This window comes from Nipponia nippon, unplaced genomic scaffold (genome assembly GCF_047370975.1).
Source record: "Nipponia nippon isolate SJK-2023a ecotype South Korea unplaced genomic scaffold, ASM4737097v1 scaffold_1, whole genome shotgun sequence".
NCBI classification, from domain to species: Eukaryota; Metazoa; Chordata; class Aves; order Pelecaniformes; family Threskiornithidae; genus Nipponia; species Nipponia nippon.
Genome location: NW_028262290.1, coordinates 113,474,227 through 113,498,273, shown reverse-complemented (window position 1 = coordinate 113,498,273; position 24,047 = coordinate 113,474,227). Strand labels below are relative to the sequence as shown.

Genomic DNA, 24,047 nt, shown 5'->3' with positions numbered 1-24,047 from the left:
AGTATTAAAAAGCAGCTTCTTGTGTATTTTTTAAACAGTAAGTATTCCTAAAAATCAGTTTTGCAGAAATTAATGGCCAGAAATTACTAATGATGTTCTAGAGCAATGAGTATGTTCTGAAACGTTACAGCGAAAAGTTCTAAGGGACAAATATAAGCCCTCCTGAATCTTAATTGGAATCAATTTTTATAAACTACATATGTATACAAGATGAATAAACTAATTAGGCTGCAACACCAGAGAATATTGAATGATGCCTTGCCGGAAAAAGATTATTTCTTACAATGCATCTTTGAATGGTTTGTGTATTCTATCTTTAAAAGATCCACAGGGTGACACTTCTACTGTTTCCCCCCATATTATTAACTGCTCACCATTACAAATTCTCACCACTACAAAGTTATTCCAGATCCTAAGTTCTCGTTCACTTACATTTGCTTAGCCAAGAATCTAAAGGTCCCCAGACAGAAGATACTAAATATTTTAATAATTCTAGTTAAAATAATTAACAAAAGTGCATTTTAATTGATGGAAAACTGGGGGCTATGGAGAAGCTCAGTCCCACAAGTACAAATACATACTAATCGCTATCCATGATCAACCATTATTTATTCATGTATGAAACCAGTGTTTTCAGAGTAATTTCCTTTTTATACATACAGATTCTGCATCCAAATCAGGAGAAACTTCGGCTGTGACAATTAGATCTCTGTGTTTTTCAGATTTGGGCAAAATATCTGAAAGGAAAAGCTCTCCTTTAACAAACATGCAGCTACATTTCTAAAAATAATACAATTTCAACAGCATCAAGTTTCAGACTTACATCTTAACACCTACTAATGTAAAGAAAAAAAAATAACAATGCATACGATTTTTGACCAAAGAAACTTCCCAATTTTAAGATTCCTACAGACAACCTCAACCCGGATCTCATTCTGGATTTCTGATTTATTTATGAAAAAGGATTTAGATGCATTCTATAACAAGATTTTATACCTACTATCCATGATCTTCACAGACTGTAAGGAATTTTTAAGCTTTTGTCCTCTCGTGCTATAACTATTACACCTGTAAGAGACAACTACCTCCAAAATACACACCGCACTTCTCATGGCACTTTCATCTAAATAATTTGATAACGAATATGTTAGAAAGATTCTGTGCCTAGTAGTGTAATATTAAAATAGATTTTAGAAATTTCTCTGCGTAAGAAGGTATATAAAATCTTTATGTACAGAATAGTATGTGGGGCTTGGTTACAATATATTACCTGATGATTTCCAGGACCATCAACATACAAGGCAAAGAATGCTATAAACTCATTTATGTCCATGATATAAAACCTTATGCAGATTCACATATGTAAAAAAAGTTATAAGGATTAAAAGGTAGGCACATAAAATACCACGAGGAATTACATAATCTCCTCTTAAGAGTCCAGAAGTCCAGCTCTAAGGTATTTGTGTTTTTCTAAAAAGCACTTTTATTTCTTAATACTAAATATATTGGAAAAAGAAAAACCCAAACAGGAAATGTATAGTTCCTAAAGTAACAAACAGTAAAGACTTAATGTAAAGGGGAAATTAACATATTAATCAAATAATTGAGAGCATGAGCACATTCAGAAAGCTGCAAGAGTTTTATTATAAATAGGGTCTGGAAAATGACCCAGAACTAGCAGGCAGCACATTATCTCTTTCTAACAAGAGGGTCAAGGGAAAAGCTTTTGATGAAGACAGAAAATAAGTTTTCATTTTCTTGTGCTCAGAGAAAAAAGCCTTTCTTTACTACAAGGATAAAAAAGCAAAACATGTTCCTCCGATACCACGTACCAAATAAGCCTAGGCCTGTTTCATACTGCCACAATTGCACACAATTGGTTCTGCCAATTACACATAGCTCAGCACAATCCATTCCACTTCTAAAGATAAGAAAATATCTTCCTTTTCTACCCCTTCTTAACCATTTCTCTTCAGGCTGCTTCTCCAAGCAAACTATGATGCAACTTCTGTCATACATTCATTTTTCTATTAGAAATAGGACAGAGATCACAACCAAAGTTTACATACAAGTATCAGCTTTTTGTTACTATTAAACTGAGCCAAAACACCTATGTTTAATCACTTATGTCATCCAGACTGATGCAAGTAACATTACATTTAAGTTAGTATAACAGTTAAGATTTTAAAATATTTCATCAGTTTATAATGTAAATCCTTATTCTTCAAAATGTATAAAACAGCTTAAGTTCAACAGTTTAATGGTCAGCACTGGACAGAAATACAAGACATTTATGGAAATAACTACTCGGGGTTTTTTTTATATGATGACCTAATTCTAAATACCTTCCATGTTTGGAAGTCAAAATGAAACAAAGAAAAATTATTTCCATACAAGGGTAGATATTTTCAAAACAACACAAGCTCTTACTGCACAAGTGTTAACCCAAAAGACAGAAAAGTCAATGGCTCATTTTAAAGATCATGCTTAGCAGTAACTTAATGGTGACCGACGTTCAGAAGTGTTTCGTATTCAGACATGATTAGCAGCTATTTTAAGGCCTAGGTAAAGTTCTAAGAAAAAAGCCAGTATGAAACAAAGCCAAAACATCCGAAACAGAAATGCATTCTTCAGAAGTAAAATGTTTTGTTGTAAAAAAGGTTTTCTCACAAGTTTTACATCCCGTTAAAGCCAAACACAATATCATTAGATCATCTCTCCACAATGGAAAGAGCATTCATAAAAACTCATCTGAAAACACCACTGTAACACGTTAGATGATTAGAAAGACTAAGGAAGGGAAAAAATTAAGAGGCAGAGAGAATGGGGGAAGAGATCAACAATATTCACAGTAAAATTGTCAATCACACCATGACAGTTACTAGAAAAGTTATAAAGAACTGATGTTTGTTTCCTTTCTCTAAAAAACTTAAACTTACAAAACTTATGTTTCCTTTCTCTATCTCTAGATCTTCCACATAATATGTTAAAGCATGTATGTTTGTTAACAGAAGTTGATTCACTTCAAATGGGTTTATTCCTTCCATCATGTTTTTCTTTCCTTTGGTTATGACAGCCAGACAAAACTATCAAATACTTATAAAGAGGGGCTGTGGCAAAAATCAATGGAATTTACCCACATCTATATGCTTAAATAACCAATTACTGGATTTGTAAAAATAAAAAAATATATACTAGTCTACCACAATAATGGACAAAGCCATATGCAAATACAAAAAAAAAAAAAAATCTTTTGAGTTGTAGAATCAAGCTCATGACTGCAGATAAATCATTTCTTATTTTCTAGGGATTTCAAGTGTGAGTTTTTTCGCTCTCTTCTTCACACAGAAAGGCACGACTTTAACGCATTTAAAAACATGCTAACTATCATCAGGAAAAGATTTTAATTGGTTCTTTCCATTTGTGTAAGATTTTTCCATAGTTTCCTGTAAAATCACATGCTTCCAATTCCCTGTCCAAGCCAGATACACTGTTTAAAAACTCAGTTATGAAAACACAAACTTTGAAGGATCTTTGTAGAAATTATGTGCCCTTACTTGAACAAAATCCATATAAGTTATTAGCAATGCATACAAATTACAGAATTTATCATGATCAGTTATTTGGGTTTTGATCTCTCTCACTATGTTCTTCAAATACAATCGCTTTTGGGAGAAGTTAAAGCAACAGAAAAGTTGCTTTAACAAAAGTAATTCTTTGAAGCCATTTGTAATAATAAAACAGAATTTGGCAATATTTTTGCTCTCTCTGAAGCCTAAGTATATCAGACTGTTGCTGTAAAATTCCTTAAGATTTCTTGCCTTTGGGTAGTACATGCACTGTCAGTTTTTTTCTCTCTGAACCCTTGTACTAGTGAGAGTTATCTGCAACCAGATGTAAATATCTTGAAAGTTCCAACAGGCATTATGAAAACACAGAGAAAAAACTCTGTATCCAAGGGCCTTATAGTCTAGGATTTTATTTGTACTTTTTTTTATTAAAACCTAAACTTTATGGTTAAAGAATTAAAATAAAACACAATATTTTAAAGGAAAGTCAGATAGACAGTTAAAAGTATGTACAACTATAGAAAAGGGAGAAGTATACCTTGTGTTTTTGTCGCGTCCTTGATGATTTTCTGAAGCTCTTTCATTTCAGCATCAAATTCTTCATAGTTTATTTCCCTAGAATCAACCCTAGGAGCCTGGAACAGTGAAGGATCAGTTCCAAGGTAGGAACACTGAAGATGTCCACTGTCACTCAGAGTGACAATAACACCCTTCAAGTCTCTGCATAAAAAAAATAAAGCTCATTAAGAAATGGGGAAGAATCACAGAAGCAATAACATTGAATTTATGATGCTTCTACTGTTCCATCTACAAATGTAATACAACTTCCTGGTTTTAATGAGACTCTTTGACAAAAAGAAAACAACAATATTTAGTCTTTAATTCAGATGTGTTTATCAATATTACTCCCACTTATTGCAATCACACCTAAGAACCAATCTGTGCAAGATAGATGCCTAAAATACCACCCAAGTATCTCAGAATCTGTATAATCAAGACAGGTAAAGGAAAGGATCGGAACAAACAAGCTGAGTATACAGTACAGTTGTAACCTTTTTTATTCACAAATTGTTACTTAAGTTTTTGAAGTATGGATAGTCAGGTTGGTATGCAGGAAGGGGAATTAGCTAAATGGAACACCAAGTAAGGGAAGTGATGCATTAGAAGAAATCACGAACCAATGGAACATGTTCACAGTAAAGACAGCAGTAGGACTTTGATGGCATCTGTAGCACCCCTCGCCCATTCTTGGGCTGCTACTGCAGCTACTGTGCTGGCTTCAAACCCTGGCTGGCTCTTCCCTGCAGTATCTTTCTGAAAGGCAGCCACATGGATCCAGAAGATGCCCCTTACGCTGCTCTGGATCAATGCAAATGAGTGTTTTATTAGCTACACTGTAGTCTCCTTCTCCTGAGGGAACAGTACTTCATTGAACTTACTCCTACAAAAATCTCACTCATTTTGCTCATCTGATCATGTCCCATGAAAATGCAAGATTCAAGAAAGTATTTAACAAATTATGAGACAACAGGGAGCACTGCCAACATTTCACTTAACTTGAAGGTTATTCTTAAACAGAAGAGGAGCTGAACAGTAAAGACTAGCATAGATGTTAACGGCAAAAGTTAGGAGAAAGGTAACTTAGTTTTTTTTTTTTTTTTTAAATGCTTACTCTTAATTAAAAGCGTGTGTTTATTTTCATAATCATGAGGTGACACATTCATGCCAATAATTTGCTCTTATTCTATACTTAGAATATCTTATAGCAGACACTGCCTTGGCATCAAATACAACTGTCATATAAAGCAAAGACAGATCATATTTAATTCTTAGATAAAAAACTTAATTTTGAAAAGAAAGACTAATGCACTATCCCACTAATTAAACCCATGTCAAACATTTCATTTATATGTGTCCAAGCTATAATTCATAAAGAATTAATGAAAATTCTTTTAACTTACATACGCTGATACCTTTCAAGCACCTCCTCCAGTTCAATCCTCATTAAAAACCAGGTAGCTATATAAAAGAAATAGAATTGTCTCTGGTTTCCTATGCTGTCTTGCAGCATGGGTCCAGTACACAGACAGGAAACCTCATGCCAAAATTTTCCAGCATAATAAGTAATTATGAAGGCAAACAGGTGTCACAGATTAATTTTGATAACTGATGGTCCAATTGGACAGTCCAAAATGCCTTTTTAAAAGAACACTAATGCCACAATTCCAGTGTTGGTTTCACAACTGCAATCAAATATTCTGGAAGACCTATGCTGTAACTGAGATCATCTGAACTGTGTGCAGTTACATTATAACTGCATACAGAAATGAAGACCCCACAGGGCACTATACAAATAAGTAGTTGCTGCAGATAAGTTTAAGCTTTCTTTTTCTACTGAAAGTAATTTTTACTCAGTGAATAAAATAAATCTCCCCGTTGAACTATGAATGTATGGAAACTGGTTGGGGTATCCCCAGTTAGTCCCTCGCTGCAGGTGGAACATGTAAATCTGAAGTGCCTTCTGGAACAGAACACAGATAATAGGACTCAAAACACACTGTTCCCCTTATCTATTATATAAGCTCAAGTTAAACAGAAACAGTCTTCTCTTTTGGGAATACTGTTCCTATTGTCACAGAAAAGCTTCCAGCTACCACTGCAATTTTTAACATTCACTAAAAAAGTTAAGCAAACTGTAATAGGAAGCTGTCTTTGTGAGCACCATAAGGCTGGACATAAGTCTCCCCCAAAAAATACTTTAAGAAAAGAAAGTAGAAGACTTAGTACTGATTTTCAACTTACATATCCAGTACCTGTCTGAGCAGCCGTCCTGTGAACGGGATGGTCTATTTGTGACCTGTAAACTCGGGGTTTGCATCCGTTATTTCTGACAAGTTGTAAACTCTCAATCCAAAATTAGAGGAACCGGAACTAAGCACGAGTCCTGGTTTCTCTGGCTGCTTGAATATTTGTTGCCGACTAGAGTTCGTTTCCTTGCTCAGGACTAGGTCTGTTGTTGGAATTATATGCAGAACTGCTCATCCTAGTTTTCTTATGTCCAAAAAGCTCTGTACAACACCCATCTGTGCTACATTTAGAGTTCTGGATGGCACATGGAACAAATATGTTGGGCTAACCCTGAGATCTGTACACAAACAATGCAAGGAGACAGACTATTGTGAATATTTGGACCATAACACAGTCTTGGTAAGGTATGCCAGTAACACCTAATGTATAGGACTTTGTTTAATGCCTGCCAAGTGTTCGCAAAGAACTTTGCCATACTGGCCATGGGTGCAGCAAAGTCTTTAAAAAAGGGATATTGTTGAAGCAGATGCTACCAAATACACTGCCCCACACTTTGCTATTTAGTTACAGCAAATAATGAAGTTGCGAAAAAAAAAAGGGGGGACAATAAGAGAAACTGCATCATGAGTTTGTTCCACAAGTGAAGAAAGAAAACTGACACCTGAAAAACAGACAATTTCTAAAATTCTCCAGCAGCGGCTTTGGACCATCTTAAAGTTTCTTTCCTAAGGCTATGAATCTGTTAAGCTAAGAAGGAAAGATCCACGAGGACATCTGAATGTAAATCAAAAGGGCATAAAGAAATATAGCTGTTAGCAATAAAACTTTGATGGTATACTACTAAAGTATAATACATTCAAAAGTGGTTTGTAAATACAGTCCTATGTATCTTTAAGTTGGCAGTCATCTGCAGGTAATCAGTCTATCAAACAAAATCAACTCAAATCAAAGAGCTGATTTTCCTACATAAATTACACTTTTCTTAACTTCTGAGTTTATGTCAGCATTACAGAATGCACATTCAAAAACTCCATCTTAAAATAAACTCATTTCAACCAACTTTCCTGTTAGTCATGACATCCTTTAAGTCTGCACTAGCTCAGAGACAAAAGCATTGGTTTGAGAGAGCAGCATTATAAATGACACTTTTCCTTTACTTCAGTTACTGTTCTGCTGGGTCCTAAGAACATTGTTCAATGTGAAACATATACAAATATAAATAAGCTTTTTTCAGTAATCTTTCCTTGTTAAAGCTGTCCATTAATTTTTACATCAATAGAAACAATAAGAAAAATATGTGTAACCAGTTATAACATGATTCATAATACATTAATTTCTCTGTTGGAATGTTTATCAGTCAGTCAAGATTGCTTTATTTTCTCAAGCTTTTATAACAGTGGTTAAAGACATCACGGGGGGGGGAGGGGACCATATTTAACAGTTTTATAGTAGTTTCCCCACAGCTACTGCACTCATACAATATCCCCGCAAATACCATTACTTCATTTGGCACATTTTGCACACAATCTGGAATTTCAATTACTTGTTAAATTTCTTTTATTATAAACTATTTTTTTACTATATATCACACAATAGTCAAAGTAATAGCAAATCTAAGGGGACACTTTAACAGTGAGGAACTCAAAGTATGAAACAAATTATTCTGGTATCTAAAATAACTTTACAGTACAAAGCAACTCCTACACACATATGGTAATAATTTGAGAAACTATCTTTTATTGGATTCTGGGTAATAATAATGGCATATGCTTTTTGTAGGTCTTTTCTTACTAAAGAAGTTGCTCACAACATAATTCTTGAAGAAATTAAAGTGCTTTGCATGTTTCCAGTTATATAATACGAAACTGATCACTTCAACAATTGACTTAGAAGTTGAATCTGTAATTCTGAATTCTACTTGAATGACACAAGCTAAGCCTTGGACAACTCTTAGGACAAGGTCTGGTTATTGACACCATTTACAACTTTAATTATTTATATTTATAATAGCACATAAAACTTCTACCTCAATTTCAGAAGTAGTCTTAATTGACATTACTCATACCAATCATTTTAGCAAACAAGATGCTCTGCAATCCTACTTTCAGTCCCTTATTGACAATGTATTATTTATGAACTACTAAATTAGGAAACTAATTCCTGAATTGTGCTCAAGCATTTTGAATCAAATTCTCTCCTCATTTTATCATCCTCTGAAGTAATTATACACAAGAGCATAACTACAATAGCACTTTTTAGTTTAGTGGTTTTGAAAACCCAGATTCTTCTAAGTTTCACTACCATTTCAATGTCACTTTAGCTGTAACCGTGTGAAGTATTTGATAAAATGCTGAAGAAAGATCAGACTAGGAGTAATAAACTATAAGAATTTTCTAACATGAACTAGTGGGAGTAAAAGTCGAAAGCCCATCTTACTCTTATTAAACACACACTCCAAAATCAGACCTTCAGCTGAATATTTAAAGTATACCTGGTGCAACTCAATGCCAGCTACCACCAATTTTTAACTGGTTTTGGGTATCTGTGGAGCACCCTCAGGCTCCTTTGAAAAGCCTCATTAAAAAAAAAAAAAATCTTTGTTCAACTTTACATCAGAAATAATACTTGTATGTGTGAGACTTCCCCATTCTGCTATTACACGTGAAAACAGATAATCTGTTTGCTCTCAGAAACTGAAATTCTTTTAAGGCTATTTATATTATGCATTTAACACACTTTGCACACTCTGCAGAGGGCATGCAAACATATAACGCAAATATAGTGTTCAAGTATAATTGTTTAACAATATGTAATTAAATTGAATATCATTAAGTGGTAAATAATTTGTGCTGATGCTTTACAGAAAAGCATTCCTCATCTTTCCTATTCATGTGATAGTTTAGGATTGCTGATCTTAACAGAATACCAGACACAGATCCAGTTAAAAAAATGAAATACATATAAGAGGTAAATGAAACATGATTTTATCTTGATAACCGGTGGAAAAGCAGTTAAAAAAAAGAGAAGTTATGACTAACAGGTCAACACCTATCTTCTCTTATAAGCACTGAAATCCACTGAGAGTCAGAACTGAATAAAACCTGAACTTGGCCGGAGTGTTACCATTTTGAATGCCTGAAGGATTCTCCAGCTTCCAGGTCTTATATAGTACTTTCACTCTCTACTTGGGAGTGAAGACATTTTCACTAGCACCTTTGCATGATGACACCACACAGCAAAACAGCAAACTAGTGCCTTATTGCACAACAAATTCAGACAAGTCTTTAGCTTGTGTAGTTTTCTCTTTGAAACAGACCTCTTTGCCTAAAAGGCCAAACGCCATCCAGCAACCAATTAAAAGGAGCATCTTCCACCAAACAACAAAATGAAAAAAAGCAACGGAAATTAATTGGGTTTACTTTTACTGCCAAGTTAAAAACAAACACTACTCAGAATTCTAAGTTTGGATCAGGGGTCTTTTCTGCCAGGCCACTACTGCCACCTGCAGGGCAGCACGACAAGGCTTATGAGGGTAAGCCAAGCATCACAGCTTTCACACAGGCAAGCCCTAAAAGCTACCATATCACATTAAATGAAGCATTTTTTTTTAACAGGGTTAGTATAATAGCTTGAAATTTTAAAAGTAATGGAATCTTAACAGGTTAAGATTCAACAATGCACGCATCAACAATGCACGCAGAGGGACAGACTTCCATGCATGACATCATCTTCTGGTTCCTTCAGGCAGGGAACGCACATACTGGTATAGGCAGGCTAGACAAGCGATCTAAGCTCATGCTACAAATTACATGAAAAATTAATTTTAATCTGAAGGATTAACCAATTTAGCTTCTTGTTTTTTAAATACCAAATCAAAACTATTTCAAAAGCAGTGAAGGTTTTATTAAAAATTAGCCAGCTACACAAACTGCAGATTTAAGTTAAAATTACTATTTGTCACAAAGTAGAATAAAACCAGAATATTCAGAGCGATGGTACAGGCCTCCAGAAATATATGATCTTGCTCTAGGCAAAAAAAAAAAGGTGTAAAGAGCTCTGAAGTATAATAAATTCAAGGAAAAGTTCATAATTTCCACATTGCATTTCTTATTATCACAGTTCCAAATCTAAGACACTTAGTGGCATTATCTGAATTAAAAAAATCAATGTGAGGACTGATAAGAACACCTGATTACTTTAAATAAGATTGCAGCCTCTAAGTTAGAGCTCCAAATAATAAGAAACAAGAGAAATTACATTTTGATTTCATTTATGACAGTACCAGTGTTAGCAGTAAGAAAGAAATTAAGGCCAACTGTGACACATCTAAAACATCTCCATGCTTCATTCCCTCTTAGAGCTACATCACGAAGCACGTATTTCTTTATTTGCACCTCCTTCGCCTAAAGTCTAAAATCTGTTTCAAGGCCAGACTCCCTCACTGGCAGACAGGTATACAGCAGCTTCCAAAGGCTCAAAGGCTATACCAAAAGGCAGCAGCTACCGCATTGTGGATATAGGATCTGGGAGGCCTCAAAAGTTTATCCTTCATCTACACCTTCTCTTCTCCCACTTCAAGATAGCGGTTAGAGTCCATTTCACTCCAGCCAAGATGGAGAGGCCCCCAGCATCTCTACTTCCAACACTAAAGAGATGCAGGATGCTAGATGATAAAATCTACACTGTAGTAAGTTTCTTGTTTTAGATTAAGCTTATTCTTAACTGTTAGCTTCATACAAGCTAATATTAAACAGTACACGAGGAAAATTAGTCTACCCACAAAGAGGCTAACAGCAATAACCATGATGTGTCTTTACCACAGACTTATTCTGAAAGGATTGAACACTTACATAACTTTAAATACATTCAAATCAAATTCATTTCTATCTCTTTCTCCTCACAGTTTGACAGTGATGTTCCTGCAAGCTTCAAAATTCACCAGCATTTCAACCAGGAAAAAGCGCGTACACTATTACTTCTAACGATACTTATCATTGTCCCTTCACCCTGTCTTGTAAAGAGCAAAGCTGCTCTTTAAAAGCATCTCTGGCACTTTGCATTGCTAGCTGGCTCTCGTCACCACAGCTTAACGTAAATATCCCACCTGCTGGTCCTCTTATGAAAATATGTCTTTCATGTTAATAGCATAATAATCAAGACCTTCAAAATCAACAGCCTTACACTGTTCATAGTAACTGTTTCCAAACAGGATGTCCAGCACTTCCATGGGCAGAGCAAGTGTCACGATACATCCATGAACTCCAGCTGACTGCTCAATATCCAACTCCAAGACTGAGTTCAGAACCTGATATAGTTAATATTCTACTCTGTCACAACATGAGCAGGCACAGAGAAATTGCAGGTTAGCCAAAAAAAAAAAAAGTGCTATTTGTTTAAAAGTATTTTATTTTAAATACTAGAGGGGGAGTTACTTGCCTTCTTGTCCTTGAGCAGTTAGAATTTCCACTTTTAAGGCTTTCTTTAGAATCATGAGGGTAGGAATATTTTAAGTGTTATTCTAAAGAAAGCTGAAACCCTTACCAAACCATATGACTATAAAAAGTAGGCTTTTTGAAAAACCAAGTAAGTGACATGCAATAAAATTAGGAGAACTGGCAATATGGGCATGTGCTTAATATCATACAGTAAATATCATTGGAAACTAACTTGCTAGAAAGCCCAGGCATGAATCACAGTATATGCTGGACACAGTATTTGGCACATCTGTGTCTTCTGCATGATCAGAATCCCACAAAGGTAAAAAAATACAATCACATTCATATTTTGTGGCTAAGCTACACACATTAAAATTATCTCTTCAAAAGACCTTTAAAAAGGGTAATATTTTGTACTGCCATCTCTTGACAATCCAGTGGCAATTTAGTGATAAAAACAAATGCAATAATTCTTTTTTTCTTAAAAAGATTTCTTTAAAATGCAATTATGTTTAAGTAGGAAGATCCTAGCATTCTCTGCATTTAACTTCTCAGATAGGGCAACATTCTTACAGAACACTCAAAAATTTATACATATACATGTATATAACCGAACAGTTCTTACTGTGTGTCATAACTGGCATTGCTTCTATTACAGTACTACTATACAGAAAGAGGAAAAATCTTTCAACAAACTATAAAGTTTGATTCCGGCAGTTTTCTTTCCATAAAACTGTGTAATAAGTGCTAAGTTTTGCTGGTTTTATATGTAAGTTTTGCCATTTTTATATGGTGATTCTTTAACAGTTGTGGTAGCTGTGGTGATGTCAGTTATAATAAGGAATAACAGATGGGCTGGAATGAAGAACAAAGTATTTTCAAGTATCTGGATAGCTAAAAAATTCAATGAGAGAGGTTTTATTTTGACTCCACCCACTATTACCCTATATGTGATTGCACTTTTACACCTTGTATACTTAATTCAACTACAATATTTCTTCATTTTTTTTCCAGGTAAATTCAGTTCCTGTTGCCTTTCTACTGTTTGGAGAGCCCAGCTACACAAAGTACATTCATCTAACCACCCAATGTACTATGACTCTGTGCCAGAGAACAAGTTCTAATTTCAAGTTCATATTTGGACCAGACTAATATTTTCTCACTTGCAAATTGATCACAGATTTTAATTTTCTTTAAAAAATATTGGAAGGTAAAACTTCATAAAGCACATTTTCAACCAATGGCTATACACCAGAATTCTGAACTCCAATCTTTTGATTCACATACCTCATTTAAATTAAACTGATCAGTCTGTTGGGCTACATGTGAGTTCAAATCTGGGAATTAATCCTGTGTCAAAACAAAGAATTTAAACACTAGTTTATGTTCTCTTCTTTATGGAGACAGGTTGCTGAATCGGAGACTTTATACATAAACTTATGCAGATAAAGTGCCATGAAGTTACAAGCACGTTAACTATGTCAGGCTCAAGGTATTACTCATATACAGAAGACAAGTCTTGGTTCTATGAAGCCAGTGAACAATAGTCTTCAGGGACTTTATACCTCATTAGACAAATAAGTATACAAACCACACATTTCTTACTAGTCATTCTAATATTATGAAATACTAACAAATCAGAAAATCCAAAAGGAGTATTGTATTAAGCATTTTTCTAGAAGGCAAAAGTGATTCTCTCCATGAACATATGCTCCAATAACTGTAAAATTCTTAATTGTTTGGTGTTGGGGTAAAGATGTTTGTTTTTAAATGCAATATAAACAATAAGTGTCTCTTTCAGTACTGTGTTCCCCTTCAAAACACAAACTGATTAGCAACCCTGAAGTGCAGCAGAACATAGCACTTGGCTTATGCTTAAAGTGCACTGGAGCTGGTGTATAATCTCTACGGGTCAGAGTCACCAGAGCAGTACTTCTCAGCCTTGCAGTCAAGCTGCACACTAATGGGAGAGACTGGACAGGAACAGAGTACCAGAACACACAGTAAGCTACTCATCCATAAAACCCACCCAACCCTTCCTCACATATTCTTTTGAACCCAGGGTTAAAGCATCAGGAATTTTTTTGCAGACATCCATTGTTGCTCACATGGTTCTCAAATAGCCAAGGCCAACAATAACACTGACAGATCAAAGGTGGCATGTCAGACTATGAAGCCAAAAAACCTTTCCACTTTGATCTGTAAGTATCCTTAAGTGGTCATCTCTGGCTATAAAGAATGAATGCCACATGCCTGTAGTAGTACATGGCAAAACAGAAAAGTCAAAGATAGGTAGCAAGAAATCAGTATCTTAAAGCAAAACAGGCTGAAAATTGCTAGATAACTAAACAACACTGTGCACATCTTTTTACACTACTCATCTGTTATGCATGTTACACATGCTTTTATTAGAAAAGACGCAAGAAAAAAGGAAAGAGGCAGCTAGGAGTAAAATGATAACTCAGCACATAGCAAGAGATTATTGCCTCAGTAAATTAGAAGTCACTGTCTCCAAAACTAACTTGTAAGTATTTAAAAATATTGTAAAATACTCTCTTGCAATGCATCTGTGTAACTCTAACACAAATCAGGATTTTCCAAGAGACAGGAAAGTGCAGTAGCCATGGCTATCAGCACCACATGGGACAACACAAATATTCAAACACTACTTAACATGATTACATAGAAAATTAATTTTTGGTACCTTCATTAGTTAAATAGTCTCTGCTTCTTTATTATTTCTGCAATGGGAAGAAGGACTCGTACAAGAACAACATTAGAAATTTTAGACGTACTGAATTACTTTATTTTGCCTTACAAGTAGTAAGAAAATTGGACACTACTGTAGCATCTTAAGTCAATAACTTTGAAGTGATTCAGTAAGCTGCAGTATTTCCTGCATCTCAGCCTACACAATGCAACTTTGAATTTAAGTCTTTAATTCAGTAGAATCCATAGTCGAATACGTAACAGCGTAAGTCAAAACATGAACACCAATAGCCTATGGGTAGCTAGCCTTTATATACAGCTGATAAATACATTACTATGTGATACATAGTATTAACAGGCTGGTGGTTCACAACGCTGATGTTAGGAGTTCAGGCATGACCCCTGTAGTCAAGCCTGCAGTGATCATACTCAGAGAAGCAACAACAAATATTACCTAAGTAAATTTCAAATACCATAGTCACTTGTAATGCTAGCAATTAGCAGAAAAAAAAAAATCACTTTTTGACTGCAAACTGAGCAAAACAGAATCAGTGGTAAAGACATGGAACCCTGTGATACTTTCATGGGATCATTCCTTAGTATAAACCTAGGCAGACTTGAAGTTCATAAAGAGCTGAAGTGTGGATAAAGCTTACTAAGTAACCCTGCTTGCCATTTTGAACACATAAAGTCTGCTTTTATTTCCTGGCTTTTCAACAGTTACTTTTGTTTAAAAAAGAAAATTATTTTTTCCCCATCTCAAATAATGAAAATCTATTTACTAGCTTAACTCAAGCTAAAAAGTTGGGTTCTGGAAATTTAATATTTTAAGACACTCAAATTCTTATTCTTTAAACGTGATAAGTTACTTCTGGACAAAAAAAACCTTTCCAGACTGCTTTATATTTCCTCTTCAGAAAACATGCTGTTCCATTACCAAGCAAAGTTATATTTATCTGTCAAATAAATGAAAGTGAAAGCAAATATTCTAGTAACTTTCACCAACTTGTGCATACCTGTCAACCCCTTGTAATAAAAGAAACTTCATATTTTACGAGGCATACACGTCATTTTGTGGGTTATTTGCTTCAAGAATCTTTCTTCCATGAAGAACAGTCCTTCTGCTCACAGATATAGTAGTACATATAAATGCTCACAAAAGAAAGTTGGTTCCCATATTCTAATTCCTAGATGTAGCTCCTAAAAGCAAGAGGCACCACATATGCAAAATATCCAATTACCTATAGACAAGCACTACCGGTGGCTCTTAAGTTTTTTTCTTTTGGGTATTTCTAATCAAATTCCAACGTGGCTGAAGGTGAAAATATCCTTCATTTAAACATGAAGCTCACTGATGAACTGGTGCCTGAAGTAGAAAGAGTCCCCAGTAGATTAAAGAGGGAAGAACTACCTTTCCCACAACACGTCCCCTAAATCCTCAGAGAAGGCTGGTTTACTGTTAGAACTGTGCCTGCTGATGAATTCCATGTGAAATCAACATTTTTTTGCCATGTAGATATCACCAGACTTCATTTCTTGATGGACAGCCAAAAGCATAAAGAACCAAAACTAGGGGCAGCATGACATACTGACTTGAAAAAAAAAGAGGTATTTGAGGGAGTCTGCAGTCTATTTCAGTTTAAAAGAAAAAAGTCAGGCTACCTTTTAGCATTCAGAGGCTTATCAGATACAACTTGAAGGCTGCGTACACACAAAACCAAGCAGTAAAATTACGACTAGTGATGTTTAAAAACGTTCAGAAGAAACAAAGTCCCTGATTTAAAGGCTTCATGCTTTCCTACTGCAAAAACAGCATTGTAACTTGAAAGTGATCAAAACAGAAATCCCTTTCCTGAGACTACATCCAAGCTATAATGCTCTATGTGGTTTTAACTCAACCCACAGTGGCATTTCAGATGTTTATGATGGAAACACCCCTGAGGCTAGCAACACAAACTATTTTGCTTCAGAGTGAATGCACCTTAACATAATGCTCTAATTTCAGGCCAGCCAGGTCAGAGTAATACTTAGTGCAATTAATCAGCCATTAAAACATGGTACTCTTAGGAACAGCTTTGCCAAGTGAGTTGGTGTCAAATAAATAGAAAAGTAGTTGTCTAAGTATTTTAATCTACACCAAGGACCTTTTATGGTCAAGCATATGGAGACAGGATAACTCAGGCACAAAAAAAACTAATATGACTTTTGACAGGCCCGTAAAAAGTGACTTTCTGCTACTTCCTGAACAAGTTATTCCAGATGATTCAGACAAACATAACCCACCTTTTTGGTGGGCAAGTATTAAGTCAAATTCTATGTAGGAACCACATTCCTATGGGGTTGTTCCCCACCAATCACCTGAAAGCGGGGGGGGGGGGGGAGAAATCTAACACATCTCAAGAAGCACCAAAAAGTGACAAATCCATAGAATTGATAATCTATGAACATCTATGAACATGAGATACTGCTCATGAAATGTCCTTTGCAAAGGAGATGTGGAAGTACAAAAAAGGTCTCAGGAAAAGAGGTCTCTGGTGAAACAGAAAAATGGAAAGTAAAGGGCAAGAAAAAAGGGAATGGACTTTAAAGTCAATTCTAAGATATTTATATAATTACAGTGGATACCAAGCAAATACTGCTGCTCATAATTACCACTTCAACACTGAAAATTTGAGCGGAGTAGGAATTCTTGTAATTCCTTTGTGTAACTTCCCAGATCTCAGCTGTTCTAACTGCAGCATATGTGCAGTTTCTCTTCAAACCACTCGAGAAGGTTTTTTTTTCTTATTGTTTTTTTTTGGGGTTGGTTTGGGTTTTTTTTCATCAACTCAGGCAGAACACCTAAACCATTTTCTTCAAAAGTTTCAGCTTCAGCGAGAATGCTTTTGCACAACCATAACTTTAAGGATGACAACATAGGGCATGCAAAAATGTAACTGTCCAAGTAGGCTTATCAATGGGAAGATGAATTTGTGCTGAAACCAAGTCCTAAACAGTTTAAATTAATCCAAATTGTCAATGTAAGTGGTTATACCTCTGAAGAAACCCAGGCAGTGTTAAGCATGTAGGAGTCCCCTTGACATTAAAACAATGTCATAAACAGATAGTAACTATTATACATTAACACAACCAGAATACAAACTTCTGACAAAATAAGGGACAAACATCTACAACAATTATTAGAACTGAACTTCCAGTTCAGTAATCGTAGTGTTAGAAATCTTCAGGTAAAACCTAGAATAAGATGAACTACAGGCAAAAATTTGAGAGTTTAAGTTTCTGATCACAAGCTTTTACAGGAAATTTTCAATTTCCTGACAGAGAACACTCAGGTTTTAACAGAAGGCAAAAAAGTGTAGTTCAACAGCTCAAGACATCACCTTTAGAGTGCAGAGACACCTCACCAAAAATGTTAAAAGTAACCACCCATCTTCAATTCCATTTTTCCTTCCATGTTTCTGAAAATGTGATGGAAATCAAGCAGTTTGTGCTGGAATTTAATCCCAAATGTTGTAGTATGTTATTATTGTTATTTACATACTGGTATTGCAATAGGAAAATACTGCATTTCAGAGTATTGCAAGAGGAAAAATCAATTCATAAAGAATAAGGAGGGGCACACACTAGAAACACAAGTTTCTTAGCTGGAATTCTCCGAAGCACTTGAACAGTTGATCTTAGAGATTACAGGATAAAGTATATGACTGCCTTTATGAGGCAATCACTACCCCTGCCCCAAGGGGATTTACATAGAATAGCTTCTAATAATGCTTTTCTTATCCAGCAAGCCAGAACCACACATTAGAAGTAATAGACATTATGCCAACAAGAAAATACAGATGAATATACACGATCTGTAGAGACAACTGCTTTCAGAATGCTCCATTTACTTTGTAAGTATTATCGCAATAAAAGTGGAAAGGATGTGAAAGTAATTAACTGATATACGTCATATTTAAGGCACTTCAATCTCTCAGCAGTGTAGGATTAACAACTCTATGCTTATTAGAGTACTTAATATTATTTATGTTACAGTAGTGCCTACAAGCCCCAACTGAGACTGAGGCCTCTCGAGTGGAGTATTAGAAAATCATTATCACATTGATTCACAGAATTCCCTTTCAAATTATTTTTTTTAAAAAACAAACATATTCTTTTGTTTAAGCCAAATTACTACCTCTATAAGCTTTACTACAGTTTTTGCTGTTTAGCTCATCTTTATTTTTAGTGTCAGAAAGAAGTAAAGCATACTGCATATTTTTAAACAGAAAGCCAGAAGCAGCATAGCTCTGAAACACGTACACTCTAGACTTCTCCCAGCCTTTCAGGCCATTGGGTCTAGACACAGACGTTCCTTCATTTATCAGTACCTGTACAAAGAGGTTTGTATAACTAGATTGCTGTCTCTCCACCCTCTGCAGAACAAAACCCCAAACCAAATCCTAGCATTAGTAGGTTTGTGGGAATTCTGAATCCAACTAGTAAAATTATCTGGGACAAATTAGTAGGCTCTCAAAATTCTTTACTGAGATCAAACTACTGAGTGTTAAAGTTCACATGGAACAGGCAGAATCTGCATAAATGTCTTAGAGGCATTATTGAAACAGATGGTTCAATAATATGATTTTCCAAACAAATGACTGTATTAGTGCAATCTGCTGTTGTAAAAATCAATGCCTTTTTCAAATTTTTTCACAAATATTTTTTCCAAACTTCAAAAGCTGTACTGTCATATCCTGCATAATTAACTTTTGGTTTGTACTAACTGACCCACTGAGACTATTCATTATATTTTACTTGTAAGACCTGGTGGATGAAAGCCAGCACAACTCCCTCCAGAAATTCTAAAAAAATTTAAAATTATAAATTATTAAAAAATCATTAGGTAACCGTTAGTACCAAACAAAACATAAACATCCCTCAGATTATTCTGCATAAGTCAGTAAAGCTAGTTAGTCAAATGTTGCATTTTCATCTGTTATGAGACAAAACACATGACTTATGACCAAGCATTCAACAATCCAGTGTATGTTGGCACAGCAGCCACAAGCCTGCCAGGGATCAGAAGTAATCTACCTGACAAGGACAATTCTACTGCATCCCATACGGTCACAGGCACTGGGCAGCCAGCATCTACCACAGCTCTGGTGGCACACAGTACAGGCATAAGCTGGATGGTAAAAACAGAAGCTGAACTTTTCTGTAGTTTGCTTATTTCAGTGACAGACTCACCAGAAGTTAGCAATACCTCATAATTTCTCTACACTCGATACCCTGCCCAATCACTTTTTCCCTGACCTGTCTTACACATATTGTACAAAAAGCTCTGGTCTGCTGCAGTGCAATCCTGAGCAATTTAAACAGTCCTTAATTTCCACAGTTTAACATTGGAGTTGAATAACCTGTTCCAACAAATCATCTCTGGAATTCAGATGCTCTTAAATGCTTAATGAAGAACAGATTTTCAGTGAGATTCCCTATTTTCCTGTCTCAGGGAAGGACCTTACCAGATTGCAAAGCTTCACTTTTCATTCTTTTAAAGAAGAAACTACTCAACTGGAGGTATGAAACTCAAGGTTCTACCTTCACTCAAGAATAACAGAATATCCAAAGCACACTACAGCAATTCCAGTATTCTTCTAAAATTAACGCTATGCCCATTAATGAAATTAATATTTTACAAAACAAAGAAAAAACACTTTGAATTTTCTTTTTAAAGTTATCTTATTTGTTACATACCTCAGAACTGTTTATTAGGATCTATAAGCAAATTTCACAACTGGAAGTGAATCTGAAAAAAGTAAACTTTAACAAGTTACTTACTGTAAATTCGCTACTTTTACTGATACAGGAATGTGGGGAAGTTGAGCAGCCCATTTCAGTGTAACATCTTGGTAAACATTCAACATTTTACTATGGTTTCCAACTAGTGTGTTTATTGTTCCTTCTTTCACTGTTAAAGATATAAAAACAGTTTTAGGATTAAAGATTTTCAAAAGCCAGTACTTTTCTTTGAGGTTTATATCATTTCACTATTTTTTCTTTTCCTTTTAAGCCAGTACTTGCTATAAATGAATTTAGTATAATTAAAGTGCCAAAAGTTATGAAAGTTACATTTACAATAACCAAGGATATATGTGATTAATTATGGATACCAATTTCAATTGCATACTACACAACAGATGCCACAACTTTCCAAAGTTCTAGCCAGCCATGTTTGGTAATTTAAAACATGACTAACAGACTCACAATTGCCATGTTAGCATACCAGGATGGATATGACAAAATACACATTCGTTAAATATCAGCTACTTATACTCTTCATTAATTCATTGACCTGTGAATACTGATTAAAGGTACATGCATTTATAGGTTTTATTTATAGTACAATATAAATCAGAAAGGATAAAGTGTGAAGATCATTAAGATCATATTTATAAAGTCTAAAATGGTATTTTAAGTCTAAAATAAGACATGGTGTCAAAAATTTATCAGACAGTTTTTGAAACATTAATATAGAATAGGTATTAAGAATCTGTAGCTCTATAGTGGCATCCAACCAAGTTGCTTCCATACACTGTAATAAGTTAGTTTCATCTCAACAGTAAATTTTTTTTTTTTAAACTATCAGTAAATGACAAAGTCCTCAAACACTAGGTTACTGTTCCAAAATCTCTCATTCTTCCATGTTTGTTGCTTTGGTAGCCTGGGCAAACTTACTCAAACACTAGACAAGTACCTCAATTTGATGATGAGAAAATATCTATTTAAATTCTAAAAATTATGCACTTCACACTAAGTAACATTTGAAAATAAACTTGCTTCATCTAAACAGAGCTCCAAAATCCACAGATTTTCTACAAAACAAAAGCTTATTCAGAAAAATATATTTATTCAGTGGGGAAAAAAAAATAATCTTAGCTGTAAAAGTAACCAAGCTAAAGTTAAGTTGAATTTGCCTTTTACAAACCTGAACAATAAGGAATGAAGCAACTCGGACTGTAATCAAGTTTTTTCATGAATCGAATTTGCCCATTATCCTTAAGGCAAAAGAAGTTTCTCTCACCAAGCACAAAAACAGAAGAAATTGCCTGATTAAAGGAGACAACGCATATATCCAGTGCTTGCTCTCCGATGTTTAAAACCCAATCCACCTTCAAAAGAAAAAACATGCTCCAGAGATCAGTTGACAGCTGCATATTAAAGACAAAACTTAGAGAAGGCTTAGAACTCAAATTACATGAATATCATTAACATAGATAGAAAAGCAAAATCAACGTCTTTTATTGAATGAGAAAATATTAGTTATCCTCTTATTTTGAAGGCAGTCAGTGACTTTCCTTGTTGTGAGTAAAGCAGCAAAAACATCATCTATTTTTTGAAATAGTCATGAATTGCTGGCTATGCAGTTCACTTAAATTTTAAAATAAACATCCCATTCAAAATGAAAATGCTTTATAACTATTAAATCCAAGAACAGAGTATTAGAATCATTTAAATCTGCCTCTGTACACGTCCTTAGATATTAAGGGCAAGGTTAGAGAGCAAAAGGTGATAACTTATTCTACCAATACATGTAAATGGAAAAATAGACTAAGTTTTAGGTGTGTAAGCCAATATTCATGCTTGCAGTCACTAATGTACACTCTTCAGTCTGAAGAATGTTTGTGTATATGATAGCTTGTCTACTTTTCCAACTACATACATTGATATAATAAGCAACTACTTACAAATTCCTCCTTGCCTATATCCTTACATCTTTGAACAATACTACTGCTTATTGATACATTTCATTGGTTTGTTATTCCAGCTCCTCTGAGAAATTAAACTAATTCACACATGCAAAAATTGCTTTTGACTGCTGCCAAGCCAGTTAAACAGAAATTCAGAATTTCTGAAGTCAAAAAATATCAAAGTTCAACTGTCAGCACTTCCTATATGAACAGCATCAATCATTTTGCTTAAAGAACACAGAATGTGTTAGTAAACATACTGGCATATTTGATATAGGAAGCTGGAAGTGCTATTTTAAAAGTCAAAGGGAAAAAAAAGCCAGGCTTATTAAATTCATCTCCATGTATGCTTCTTATTTTAGATTAAAAAGATGTATTTAATTTGCAGCACATCTGATGAAGCTTCAAATTTCTTATTTAGAAACTGTCTTCTCCTAATTCAAAATGTAGGATTCTGACTTACAGTTTGAAAAAATTTCTACAATTAGCCACGGGAAGGAAGATGCTCTCTCAGTATTTTACTGTCATACCTGAAATATGCCAAATCTAGCATTTTACACAGTATATTTAGCAGGCAAGAAATTCTACTGCAGGACCAGAGAGAATGAAATTCTCTTCCTCTTAATAGGAAGCAGCTCAAATATTAAACAACTTAGTTGCAGGGACCACCCGAAGACCATTGAATCAACAGGTTTTCGACAAAAAGAGTCCATGATACTGACTATTTATGGAAACATTTTTCACTGCTGAGTTTTCTGTAAGTACAAAGGATTCCCCAAGTAGAATGAGGTTAATTTTTTAAGTCCAATACAAAGTCACAACTAGACTTAAACTAAAAACATGAGCAATATTTCAGGTGTACCTATTTATCTATTTTACTACAGTTTAGGTTCTGTATTACAAAGACTGCCGTCGAAATAGTTATTTCCAGTATACAGTTCTCTTTTTTTCTCCTTACAACAACAGTGAGTTTTAAGGCCCAACCTTAAACAACCGAGGCCCAAAGAAATCTTAATAGAAATCCACTGGAGTCTTTCCATTGCCTTTAATGGCAATTGGATCAGGTCCTTTGTCAGCAGACAATGTTTCCATTCGTTACTTAGCATTGGTCTTTTTAACATGTATGCAGTGTACCATACAGGTTACGTAAAATAAACAGGTTTTACCGCAAGTCTTTTTCCAGAACTAAGTTTTTGCTGTTCTGTTTCTTGTCTTTCATCAGCATCTGTCGCAAATGCCAGCACTTGGTATCTGTTATAGGAAGTTTAAAAAAGTAAAAAAATAAAATATCTTTGTAGTTAATAAGTTTACATTAAGTAAAAAATAAAATATAATTATCATATTATGACTATACATACACAGTAAAAGCGCAGTCTAAAAGGATTGTTAGAAAGCCTACTGCAACACATCTATCATCAGCAAACACGTTAAAATAAATATCAGTGTAGGATAACAGCTAAGTGTAAAGGCAGAAATTAAAACAAACATTTCTATTCAGATTTTACCTGTGTTAAAATAAATTCAACAGCTAGATATATTAGAGGATAGAAAACCAGACCACGAAAAAGACAGAAGGAAGAAACCAACATATTTTCAAATTGTGAAATTAGGATTCTAATAAAAAATAAACTTTCTCTTCTTAAGCTTTAAAAAACCTCCTAAACTACCCTGAAATACAATCTGCTATATCTAATAGTTACTCTTAAGCACATCCATTAAATAAACTAAGTGGTTCCAATCCAAGAGATAACAGTAAACTGACACCAGTAGGTGGCACATCTAGCAAAAGATGG

At 34.8% G+C, this 24,047-nt stretch overlaps 1 protein-coding gene across 8 annotated transcripts in view; it reads right to left on the bottom strand.

Moving 5' to 3' along the window:
• The window catches only part of BBS9 (Bardet-Biedl syndrome 9), a 321,666-nt gene that overhangs the window by 261,809 nt on the left and 35,810 nt on the right, over positions 1–24,047 (bottom strand). For all 8 annotated transcript variants that reach the window (XR_015706904.1, XR_015706914.1, XM_087767580.1 and 5 more), the window contains exons 7-11: positions 23,421–23,505; positions 21,492–21,675; positions 20,345–20,474; positions 4,108–4,289; positions 661–737 (exon numbers count right to left, since the gene is read on the bottom strand). Coding sequence is in view for 6 of the 8 variants with exons in the window: in XM_087767580.1 (XP_087623706.1) it covers positions 661–737; positions 4,108–4,289; positions 20,345–20,474; positions 21,492–21,675; positions 23,421–23,505 (658 nt within the window). In the remaining 2 variants the exon portion in view is untranslated. The remainder of the gene's footprint in view (positions 1–660; positions 738–4,107; positions 4,290–20,344; positions 20,475–21,491; positions 21,676–23,420; positions 23,506–24,047) is intronic.